At 46.0% G+C, this 12,992-nt stretch overlaps 1 protein-coding gene across 1 annotated transcript in view; it reads right to left on the reverse strand.

Annotated features, from left to right (window-relative positions):
- The window catches only part of KCTD17 (potassium channel tetramerization domain containing 17), a 70,740-nt gene that overhangs the window by 15,644 nt on the left and 42,104 nt on the right, over positions 1-12,992 (reverse strand). The window contains exon 3 of the mRNA XM_029587109.1: positions 9,680-9,771. Coding sequence (XP_029442969.1) covers positions 9,680-9,771 — 92 coding nt within the window. The remainder of the gene's footprint in view (positions 1-9,679; positions 9,772-12,992) is intronic.

Raw genomic sequence — 12,992 nt, forward strand, 5'->3', positions numbered from 1 at the left:
GCATGGATGGCTACACCAGCTACTACCCTCAACCTCTCTGGAAACAGGGCAGGCTTAGAGAAGCAGGGAGGAGGGGTTAACAGGTAGAGGTTGCAGCCCATTGCAAGCAAGAGCCTGTAGATTAAGAACTTTAAGCATATTCCCTGAAGATTTTTAATTAATAGTTTTTAACTCATGAAATAGAAAGTACCTTTTTGAATATTTTTGAAATAGTACATAAGTTGGATAGCTCTTTATTATTGTGAGTTAATTTGCAAACTTTTGGAGCTCTTTTTTTAAATATGGCTACTCCTTTGGGTAATATCTTTAATTTTCTCACAATCACATCTGTAGTAATGACTAACGAGGGCCAGTCATGGCTTAAGAAACAACCAGGAGGAATAAAGAGACATACTCTGGCAGTTTCATTAGATGAAAATGTATTTAGTGCGCAGTGCAAACAAAACAGAAAGAAAACGGCTCACCTTGCAGTGCTGGGTACAAACAAACTCAAAAATAGCTAGTCTTTGCATATGCTGGCTTCCTCCCTGCTTTCCAGGGCCTCCCTAACTCTACTGGGCCCTGGCTCTTTATAGGATGAAGAAGGATGAGGATTCCGAGAGTAGTCGTTCTCAGACATATCATCGTCCATACAAACAGGATCCCATATCTCAGGCCTATGCCCAATGGGAGGGGCCTCAAACAAGGTCGAAAACAAAATACAATCAGCCGTAATAAACATATCTCATTACTCCCTCACTAAAGAATAGGAAGAAGTCCTTAACCTAGGGTTATCTTTTGTCCCTCATACCACTCATGATCTATTTGAAAGTCATATATCAATAGCTCGTTTTGTTAGGAAACTTCAGATTAAGCTCTTTTGTGCAACCCATCAAATTCCATCGGACACACAATCTTTGGTCCGACCTAAATCTAAATGGGTTCCATATGGACAGATGGATCCTCAGATCATTACATTTCGGGACTTTGTAATCAAAGATATTGAAAATTTTGAGTCAGTAACATCAAAATGTTATGTTAATTTATCTACTCCCTTACAACAAGCATTGCAACAACTGGCTTGATGGACTGGGCTTGATGGACTCTTAATCTGAACCAGTATGGCAATTTCTTATGTTCTTCTCCCAGACATGTCTGGGAAAGGTACAGTCAAGTGTTGCAAGATACAGTTTGTACATTATGGTTAACCAGATCAAGAGATTTTGGATAATAGGCCTTAATTTGCACACATGCAATTTAAAGGGTTTTACTGATTGGGAGTTTGAGCATGTCACTGCAGCACCACGGTTCCCACACGCTAATGGCAAAGCTGAAATAGCTGTGAAGAAAGTGAAAAGCCTGTGCAAGAAGGCAAAAATAGATGGCAAAGACCTGTAGAAAGCTATTCTCCATTGGAGAAAGTAAGGATGCGAGTCCAGCACAGCTCCTGACCCATAGGACAGTGAAGACATCATTGCCAGTAGCCAGTAAACTCTTTGAACCCCGTGGATACAGGGTGTATAGAAAAGGCTGCAACACAAGAGGCAAGTCTTTGTCAAGCTATGATGTATCTGCTAGAGATTTGCCTGAGTTAAACACTGGGGAGCCAAGCCACACGAGATTGAAGGTGGAGTGCCTGTACACAAAAGCTCGCACTCCACTCATATCTGGTAGATGATGAAGAAACTCTATCACTGTAATCAAGTGTATCTAGGAGTGGCTAAGCAGTCAACTTCAGAAGGCTGCTGTGGACAGCACACAAATTTCACAACTGAAGGGCCAAGCAATTCTTTCTGCAGACGTACATACCCAAGCAGGGAGGGAATATGGAGGGAACAGTATTGATGGGAACCCTGAGAAAGCAGGCATACCTGTTGGAAGCTTTGGGCCAAGCTTGATGAGCAGGAGAGATAGCAGACCACTGACACCAGACAGAGATCAGCAGCTGCATGCACCGAAAAACTCATTGATACTCAAAGTCTCCCAAGAGACTAAATCTGTGGAACATTTTGCAGTATCGAGTTGTGCAAATATGTTACAGGTATTACAGATGTTAACTTACAGGTTGATGCCACCTTGTGGCTGATTAATATTTTTCACTATTTTTTTACTTCCTGTCTCTTTTGCTATTTTAACTTCGTGTGTTGCTTGCTGGATTATATGTAACACATCCGCTAGTATCTTTCACTTGTCTGAATTTCTACATATGAAACAAAGGGTAAAGGTGTGAGGGGGATGGGGAATTAGGGGGTATGGAAGGTGGTACTGCTGCCACAGTTAGAAGATTTTTCCAGGCCATAGGGTATGGGCAGATGCCCTAAACTTCCTTTCCCATTCCAGGAGGTAATATACCCCTTCTTCCCATCCATAGAACAAAATCGATCTGCATGAGAGGAAGGTAGAGGTGGGCAGAGGTGGGGGTCAAAAGTGGGTGAACCAGGTGTCTCCCCCTTTATTTTTTATTTTGCTATAATGAATCGGGGTAAGGTCCAGTCTGCTGCGAGCTCCCAGAGTCACCCGCTTGGCCCTAGAGCCTCTCCTGCCTCCTCTCCGGTTGCTCCACCACACCCTTGCTTTTCTCCAGCAGCGGGAGCCTCCCCTCTCCTTCCTGCCAGCAACTTTCAGTCATTTCCCAGTCCTTGCCTGCTGGCTCGGCCCTCCTTTCCCCTCCAGCTGTTTTTCAGGTAGCACTGGTGATTCCATTGCTGCACTGCGTCTGACACTTGACAGGAACGTGCTCCCTTTCTCCAGTTCCCCTTCAAACCTCCATGCAATCTGTGATTCCTTGCATATTCAGCCAGTGCCAAGGTTTGCTCTGCCCTTGTTCATTCTGTTTGGACCCGAGGAAGGAATAGTTAGTCCCTGAAAGCTAGTCAAGAAATATATTAACTTAATCCAGTGAAAAGGTGTACAGTATATATCTTTATTGACCATTGAGAAACTGTCAGATGTGCTGTGATAAATGCAGTTGTCTAATGCAGACAGCCGTGCTGGCAGCACAACGCTGCTGTTCTGGTAATTGCACAGCTTAGTCTCAGCGGCACTGTCTCTGGAGCTCCAGCCGCCTGGTGGGATCTCTCTGCAGAGCCGAGATAAATACCGGTGTCAGATTCCGGTCACCACCATTTAAACTGTTAGCAAGCTAATGCTATGTGTGCCCTTACAGTTAATAAAAAGTACTTGAAAAAACATCAGCCTCGGTCTGTGTTTGTCCATAGCAGTATTGCCAACTCATGAAAAAAAACATATATATATATATATATGTTTTTACTAGTTGTTTTTCCAGTTTTTACCAACAACCTAACTTTTTTACTGACTTATTTTATTGCTGGACTTACTATGCTGAAATTCCCCCTTTTTATACATCAAGACAGAATCCCAGATTCCCAAATACTGCAACCTCACAGAGCCTGATACCACAACATGGGAGGCTCAAACCTCTTGCTCCTGATGTTTTTACTGACATAATCATTTTTTGTTCTTTTTTTTTTTTTTTTTTACAGATAGTTGGCAGCCCTACAGCCCGAGAAGCTGCTGCTAACTAAATCCCTTGCACTGTCAGCCACTGTTCCATATGCTGCACTACACAGAGAGCACTACCCTTGTGCAGGGTGACATACACAGCCACCCTGTGCACTAAATTTATTTCAGTGGTTGTGTCTTGTAAATAGGCTGCAAGACCATGCATCTTGGAGCTGGTTAGGCACAGGGCCTTTGGGCTTTCAGTATGGATGAGCCACGAGCCACTTAGCCTGTGCATGTGCAGCCCTCCAGGTTGTCTCCACTGAAAAGAGATCACATTGTGTAGCCTAAGCTTTCCCTCACTGCCATCTACTGGCAAAAAATGTATAAGATTTATAACTAAAAAAAAAAATAGAATTAAGGCCCTATGAAATAGGTGCAACCCTTTTTTAGGAAGAGGCATTTATTTATCTTCAAGGGCACACAAAAATAATTTATTGTTTCTGGGGCTAGCTTCACTGGTAGTTCCTTTCCCCTCCTTCATCCCCAAGGTGTGGGTCCTTTCTATGGGGGTGGGGGGAGCTGATGCTTATGGCTCAGGCTGCGGTGTGAAATCTCTCAGCAGTGCGTGCCTGTGGTGCTGTAGACCTGGGACAGATGAACAAGACACAGGTTTGGGTGTTCAAATAATAATTTTACTGATTTCTTGTAAAAGTCAAACAAATGTCCAATCTTCAAAATTCTGGAATTCCAGCTATATGTTCCTTTTTTTTCTCTGTGTAGGTGTCTATGGCCCAGATTCCTCTGGTGATTCTGAATACTCCTGCAGTGAGTGTGTAAGAGGCCCAGACTATGGGGAGGAAACCCTACTCTGTGAGGGGTCCCCTTAATACAAAACAATCCTACCGTACAGCGTACACACACTGCACAAACGTCTGTAGCGCCTGCATACATACTCCCACATTATCAAATACCCATCCACACACAGATATCCCTACATCACCCATACCCTCCATTCCCTCAATCCTCCCCCCCCCAATCCACCACAACCCCAATTTCCCTGCCAACGACAGCCCCCACCCCCACACACCTTCTCCAAATCTTCGTTGGAAAGTATTGCTGAAGCCATGCCTCTGCGCACTTTCCCTCCTCCTTTTCTTAAATAAGTCCTAATGTGTACTAAAATAGCGCACACACGGTTTTTATTTATTTATTTGATTGATTGATTGATTGATGTTCCACTTTTCAGGCATTTCAAAGCGAATTACCTGCAGGTCCTGCAGTTCATTCCATTATGTTCTCCCTGATACCCCAAGATTAGAGCACCTTCCAGGTGTTAATTTTCTTATTTGAATCTTCCATTTTAATAAACCACTTTCCCACCTTAGGTGATCTACCTCAAGTTCCCTTCCTTGCAGTGAACTGGGGGTTGAAAGAACTCCCCTGCTCCTAGACTGTGCCAGGAGGGGGTCACCACAGTAGCCTCCCAGCTGCCTCCTGCCCTGAATCAGTGGGGGGTTTTAAAAGGGGCATTGTATTTCCTATGCTTTATTCTTTTCCTTTTAAATGGATATTGCAGCTATTAAAATACTAACTTTCTAGTCAGTCCAAAAAACACAAGAGGCTGCAGTACCAACAGTTCACACAAGGCATCTCTGCTCTTCTATTACAAAAATAGGCAGTTTTTGTATGTCTCGAACAGGCATGCACATATGGGGATAGGCAGGCAGCATTGGTGGCAGGGATATCAGCAGAAGCAGGAGGGCCAATATCGGGCGGCCGCAGCAGCGAGTCGAGGTACTGGAGTTGTGGCGCCGGCCACATTATGATGGGGGGGGCAGTGCGGGACTGTGGCTGGTGTGCCAGGGGGACCCCTGAAGTTTTAATTCATTAAGGTCTTCCATGAAAAAGTATTACATTAATGAAGCTAATATTTTGACTGCAAATGTGGCAATGAAAACCAAATGCTCTCTCGACCTTCAGGATTAAGCATTTCTTCTATGCCACTGCAACACTAACATGAAAAGGGTACTAAAACTGATGTATTGGAGATAAGAATAAAAAAAAGTGTGTTTGTGCATGGAACTGGCTTCAGATTTCCAAAAGCAGAGCTGCCCCTCACTGTCTTGCAAACTAAACTTTCACTTGCTTTGTGTCTGATATAATTCACACTCACCATTATTTGAAAAGGGGAAAAGTAAATTAACTTGTAGTCGGGGGCCTTTATTCCCGAAGCTTTTATTTATTACAAGGCCTGTACTTGAGTCCTACAGACTTTATTAAATCAGATGTTGAAAGGTGAGGCCTTCATTCAGCAGAAGGGAAAAGCCCGCAGTTTTAAGGAAGCATGGGAAGTGTTATGCAGTCTCTTGCAGGGTTAAGCTACCTTTGTATTGGCACAACAGAAATAACCTTTGGAACATTATAATTGTGTACATGGGGTGTGGGTGAGCAGGGGTGTAGCAGGAAGCCAGTGAAGTGAAGTGAACTAAAGGTGCATAGGGGGTGATTTCAGCTGTTTTCTGCAGATCCCTTGTTCCGCCTCTCTTCCTCCCTACTCTCTTGTACAGACCCTTCCCCCCCCCCCCCCCCCCCCCCCGACATTTTTTGTCAGCTTTGTTGCATCTCACTTTGTCATCCCCCCACGCTGAGTCTTGCATCTCCTTTCTTGCCCCTGTAACTCTCAGAGGCTCCTGGCTCTCTTGTTGTGTGAGCAGTAGGCTGACCTCAGACCTGGCTGGGAAGGGTTGCAGCCGCCAGCAGGCTGGGAGACAAGAATGCCTGGGCCAGTTTTTAGCATACCTGGAGGTTCCGGGTTTAGACAGCCAACTTCAGGTCTCTGGGAAGAGCACCCAGGATCTCGGGGGTCCTAGAAATTGCCTCTCCTTCTCAGCCTGTCTCTTTCCTCCGTGTAGGTTGAGCATGTGGTGGGCACTTAGGGCAGAGGCCCAAGGCATTTTCTTTCATTATTTGAACATTTCAAATTTGTGGTCATTTTTTCTTTATTTGGCGAGGTTCTGTCCATCCATGCTTTGCATATGTTACTGAGGTGAGGGATTCTGCTAGTGTGTAGCTTCTGTGTAAGGATTTGTAGCAGTTCAGCTTGTTTTATTTATCCAATAGGAGGTGTATTGTTGGTCTAGAACCAATGTAATATTTGCAGTGCTGCCTTTGCCTAGGTAGGGTTTTTCTTCTTTGAGTCCTGGGAGTTAATGCTGTTGTGATACGGCAGATTTGCTATGTATGGGATGAGTGTTTTGATTTTTTTGCAAACAGGATTTTATATTTCACAGTGTGCTTGGAATTGGAGGGAACTTGGGTTGCAGCTATTGAGGTGACACAAAAATTTGAATACTTTTGTTGTATTGTGAGTTGTAAGGGGAAATGTCCTAGATATGCTCTGCACCCATTGTTGGATGAGGGAGGAGGCAGGGGAGTTTCTGTGGCAACTGTTGTATCTGATAGCGATTATTACTAACTCATTAGGGTAAAATATTATGGGACCCAGTACAAAACCTGAGGATCAGGATCTTGTACACAGAAGTTACATATTAGAAACAGCAGGATTTTGTTGGCTGAATTGACTTTTTCTGGTGTATAATAAATTCTCTTGTATGCAGGACATACCTGCCATACCTGAAGTTTTTGTATTGGCTCTGAAATATTTTGTGGTAAAACTTTGCCTGTGAGGCCTAATTTCAAAGTGTTTAGACACCTACCTTTTGGAGTTAGGCTCCTAAATTGGCCCCTTTGAAAATTTCCTAGGGCTGCATTCCTAAATTTAGGGTCCTAGTTTCAATAAGATCCTATCTTTAGTGGGAGGCTACAGGGGCGGAGTTGGGGTGGAGAAACAAAGTTAGGCTCTTAGCACTCATTTTCAGAACTAGATACGAAACTTAGGGACCTAAGCCAAGGCAAAGCAATAGCAGCCCTAAATTTATGATGCTAAATTTAAGTGAATTTACATCTGAAAACTTAGGGGCCTATTTTCAGCCGAACTTAGGAGCCTAACTCAGGCACCTAACTTAGGGGCCTAAATTTAGGAGCTCACCTTTTTTTTTTTTAAATATCAGCCTTTGTGCTTATAGTTATATTGTGAGCGTAAATTATTACGGTTTTCCATGGGTACAATCTGCTGGATAAACCCTGCCCCCTTCCAGTGAACTGCTTGCTAACTACTAGTACAAGGAACAAATGTCCCAGGTTTGTCCAAGAGAAATCTGGTAGCCTTCCTCAAACCCTGCCACCACAGCCCCCTGTATGAGGGATTCAGGCATTCAGCATTGCTTTTGCAAAAAAGAGAAACTCGTGAAATCGATCCTTCACCAGCCGTGGGGGTGGTTAATGGGGTAGGAGTAGCCCAGCAATCATTTGCGCAGGGCAGCAAAACAGGTCGCACCAGCCCTGTTTGGAACTAAGAAAAAGAGAAGTCCAGTCTTTTATCTCTCTCTGCAGGAGTTTGAAGTTTTTTTTGTGAAAGATGGAAGGCCTGCCTTCTGTCCTCAGTGCCGCCAGTCCTTTAGTGCAGGGGTCCCCAACCCTGTCCTGGGGGCCCACCAGCCAGTCGGGTTTTCAGGATATCCACAATGAATATGCATGAGAGAACATTTGCATGCACCGCCTCAATAACATGCAAATGTTCTCTCATGCATATTCATTGCGGATATCCTGAAAACCCGACTGGCTGGTGGGCTCCCAGGACAGGGATGGGGTCCACTGCTTTAGGGGGTAGAGAGGGCCACACAGAATAGTTCCTGTGGTGGTGTTTCTGACACTGCACTGTTTCTGCGGGATCCAGCGGCGGGGTGGAAAGTATCCCCGCTCTGTCAGAGTAAATCTCTCACTCTGGGTCGACCTTTCTATGGGAGGGAAAAAAAAAGACCCTGATCTGAGTTCCGCTTATGAAGGTCTAAGCAGGAGGAGTGAGAAGGGAGCGCCGGGTGCCTGTCCAGGGGGTGCCGATCAGTGGGGAAAGAAGAAGAGGGGATTGCAGGTGATCTGATCCAGTGATGAAGGAATCCAAAGGAGAGGAGAAAGGCGTGCAGGAGAAAGATTCAAGCAATTGGAGAATCAAGAAACAAAAAAGGGTCGTTTGGGGGTTCAGAGTGCGCAGCATCCATCCAAGGAAGCCTTAATTCCCAGATAAAAGAGGGAGGGGATCCCAGGAGGATGTGACAGCAAGGACTGGATGCCACATGTGAAATCTCAGTACCTGCTGGAGGATTTTTCTACTTAAGGACTGCATAGATTGCAGCTTTCTAATTTGAATTGTTTAGTACAGACCTATTTTGGAATGACAACATTGTGTGTGCAGGGTCTCGTTGGTGCTATATCGTCTAAACACCTTGAGCCTTAGAGGTAATCCTTCCCCTCAGTTGGAGGATCCATGCCAAGGTTTTCAGGACCGAGTCAGCACTGAGTTCTGGTACTGAGTGTGGGAGGAGGGGGGGGGGGGGGGTCATACATGCTATTCTGCATGCTATTTTACAAGTAGATTCTGCAACAGCTCAGCCATGCAAGATTGACTCTGTGATGTCGTCCTACATGATCTGCATCCAGTGATTTCCATGGCTTGCACCCCCAGACCTTGCTATTGCTTGAAGACATTACTGTGGCATATGTTAATAGACTAAACAATTTACGTCAAGAGTAATTAAGTCTTTGTGCAAAAATGACAACCTTAGCAGCCAGGACTAGTTAGATACTGGGCAGGCAGCAGGCGAAGTCAATTAAACTGCCAAATGCCAAAGGTGCTATAGGAAGAAGACTAGCAGCAAGGGTACAGGAGATGGAAGCAGAGGGGGGGAGGGGGTCACGCTTCTGTGTGGATAAGCAGCCAGCATCCAGATCAGTGTCCTTCATAGGCCCCAAGTGAAGCGGGCTGCTTGTGTGAGCATATGGGTAGCCCCCTTCCAATGTGTGTGTTAGCTGCATCATAAAAACTTCCATACTGCATTTGGTTCAGTTGATAATGTCAGCTCAAGCAAGTCCCAGGGACTGAGTCAACACTGCCTATTTAACTTCCAGTAGAAGTGTTAGGGATTGTGGACCCTTGGCCCAAGGTGGTGTTGGCGCTACCTGTGAGGACTGACCCCCATAGGTCCCCACCATCGGGGGGCCGAGGCCGAACGGGAATTTTCCACTTCACCAGGGACTTACCTGTGGAATTTAGGTCAATTTCTTTGACAAATTATTTCCTCTCATTCGTCTTACTCATATGATTATTGTTGCTTTGTACCTGTGTCACCTCTGTGTCCTTCTCCTCCATCCTCTCCCGGATAATTCTGATTAAAGATGTTATGTTATAAAACTCAGCTTCTTCTAAAACCCCTGGAGAGATAAGAAACCAGGTATAGGGCAGAGAGAAAAGGAACAAGAGTGAGACAGAGGCAAACATGAGGCAAATTGAGAAGACGAAGAGATGTGTAGGAGACGGGAAGGAAAGAGAGATGATACTGAGACAGACACACACATACACACACACATCTACTGTATAGAAACAAAGACAGAAACAGATAATGAAAAAAAAAAACAGAAGAGAACGTTATTATTAGTTCAAAAGGCTCACAGCTGGGGCATGAGCTCCTGGCTGATGCCTAAGAGTCCCATCCATTGTGGGCTAAGCTGGGGCCCTGGGACTCCTAAAATAGGCTGAACAGACAGTAAACATGCCAAGAAAGAAATATAATTCAAATACTAAAGCTTGAGGGCTAGTGCTGCACAAATGCTGGGTGCAGCTCTTTATCCTCCGTCGAGGCTCTCTTTTGTCAAAAATAAAGAACTGAATTTGTGACATGGATTGCCGTAAAACGATTCTGTTGTTTATTTACTCATATGCCAAAGAGGGGATAAAATCAGGATGCAGCCTCTTGCTTCTAACTACAGCTCTGTTAAGCAGTGTTTTACATCACTAGTGAAAACTTGAGTAATCCCAGACTTTGCACTCCAAAGTTTCAAAAAAAAAAAAAAAATCCATAGAAGGCATCTATAGGATGACTGTGCTGGAATTTTCAACCAATTATACATGTTCTAAAAGTCTGCAAGAGTTTCTATAAGTGTAGATTCATAGAGCATCAGGAACAATATCCTTGATGAATGATTGTTTTTTTGATCTGTCAGTGTCTCCTTGCTCCTTTGTGCCTCTGGCTCAGTTAGAACCAGCCTCCGTCAAGTTACACAGTGAAACGTTCATTCGCAGCTATAGTACATGGGGATTTTGTTTCTCTGCTGTTTATTTATTTATTTATTTGATTTATATTACGCTTTTCAGGTACTTCAAAATGGATTGCATTGTTATATCCCCTCTCACCTCAACTAGCCCAGCCAGCACAGTGACAATCCTCAGCTGGGGGTCACACACTAGGGTTCCTTCGGGAACCCTGCAATCATGAAGCCTAAATTCACCACTAGGTGCCCTCATTGCACGATGACCAGGATTCTCTCCTCTGAGTGAGATTCTTGTAATCTTGCCCTCTGCCTTCCTCTGTTTCTTTCAGCTCATTGCCCCTCTCTTACCTCCAGGGCTGGCTTTTGGGATGTGCAACCTGGGCAGCTGCACAGGGCACCATGCTCAAGGGGGCGCCGCTGCTCCCTCCCCTCCCACAATCTTCCATATGATGTCTGCAAGAAGGAGACTCAAGAATGCTGGGCAAGAGGAAAGGAACTTCTGTCTGTGCTGGTAGGTGAAGAATCAGCTGTCAGAGAAGAGGAAGGGGGGAGGGGGGGGGAGGAGAAGAGGGGGATGCTGGGCAAAAAAGGAGAGAGAGAGTGACAGAGAAGAGGATGCTGGGATAGAGGAGGGGAATGCTGGAGGCTCCGAGCAGGAGGGAGCCTGGTGCTGGGCAGAGGGAAGGGAAGTGCGCGCGTGTGTGTGTGTGTGTGTTGGGGGAAGAGATTGATATACTATGCTTGAGCCACTTCCACTACTGAAAGAGTGGGAGGAGAGCAGCAATTTCAGTTTTTGTACGGGGCACCGGTTCGCCTTAAGCTGGTCCTGCTTACTTCCATTTCTTTGTATCCCTGCACTGCTCTCACACCCTTCCATCTTTACATTTAATACCCCTCAACTACCCCTCCATTCTCCTTCCGTGTCTCTCCATCTCATCCTCTTAACCCTCCAGCTTCCCTTCTGTTTTCTTCCCATTCAAAGATTTCCCTTTTCCTACCCCTCCATCACTTCATTTCCCTCTAACTTCTTTTCTACACCTCCCTCTCTCTATCTCTCTGTAACCGTTCACTTCTCTGTGCTTGTGTTTTCCTCACTGCTATGACCACTTTGCCATCCTTCCTACCTTCACGGGTATAAATAATGCAGTAGATGAAAGTATTTTCTATTTGAGAGGATTTCTAGAGCAAGGAGTCACAATGTAATAGGGCAGGAGAATGGTAGGCTCGGGAATAATGTAAGGAAGCATTTTTTTTTCACAGAAAGAGCAGTGGATGCATGATGGAATAGCTTCCCAATGAGGCGGTGAAGGCAAAATTCAAAAATGCCTGCTACAGGCACAGAAGATCCTGACTGATGGGGAAAGGGAGGGCCAAGCCAGAGATCAAGTAGAACCTGCAGTACTGCAGTAGATAGGGAGAATGTAAAAATGAGATGGGCAAGGAAGGCTTTATTTTCCTCCACTCTGTTAGGATTCGTGGGTTAGTGGGTCCTTGGCCTGAGGTGAGAGGTGGAACCGCCCACGGGAAGGAGCCCCCCTGAGCCTCACCGTCGGGAGGCAAGGTCAGAGCTAGGTGTAGTACAGGCCAGCGAGTAGGAAGAGAATGGAAGGCTGGGCTACGGAGGGAATGAGCCAGACAGGATTCCCCTGCTGGTGGAGTACTGAATAGGCCCCAAGGAGCGGGGGGAGCGGAGAGAGCGACCCTGGGGGTGGAGCCACGGAGAGTGTCTGGCAATGGAGGAATGATGTAGGTGATCAGAGGCACCGGGAACCCATGGATCTCTGGTAATGCGAGGAACACTACCCTGAGGAACGGGGAAGTGTTGCACAATCTCAGAGGGTTGGCGAAATGCTACCCCGAGGAGCAAGATGTAATAGCAAAACAAGGCGTTGACCCGAGGAGCGGGAGAGTGCCAAACAGTCACAGTTCACAAGCGCAGACCTGAGGTTCGGGAGATGCGGAAGGTCCCTAGCTATAGCAGTGGTCCACCGAAGTGGAGACTCACAAGCAGTGTAGTTCCTGAAGCAATCCCCGAGGTAGGGGGAAGGTATATAGCATCTGAGGCACAGGGCCCTCCGAGGAGCGGATAGCCAGAGACAGGAGCAGGGCCCCCGAGGAGCGGGTACCCAAGAGTGTCTCACACCAGAGGAAGCAGGAAGCAGGAACCAACATCCGTAGAGAGCTTAGCAGGATTCAGCAAGGAGGGAACTTGTTGCCAAGTCAATGAGAAGCAGGCCCCGATGGTGCTTAAGAGGCCAGGGCTAGTGATGTCATCAAGCAGAGACGCCCCTGAGGTACCTGCCCTGGTGTCCATAAAGAAGGGCCCTGGGGGGCATGCACACGTGCCTAAGGAGAAACATGGCAGTCAGCGGCGTCCCAGTTGC

The sequence above is a fragment of the Rhinatrema bivittatum genome, chromosome 2 (assembly GCF_901001135.1).
Source record: "Rhinatrema bivittatum chromosome 2, aRhiBiv1.1, whole genome shotgun sequence".
Classification (NCBI taxonomy): domain Eukaryota; kingdom Metazoa; phylum Chordata; class Amphibia; order Gymnophiona; family Rhinatrematidae; genus Rhinatrema; species Rhinatrema bivittatum.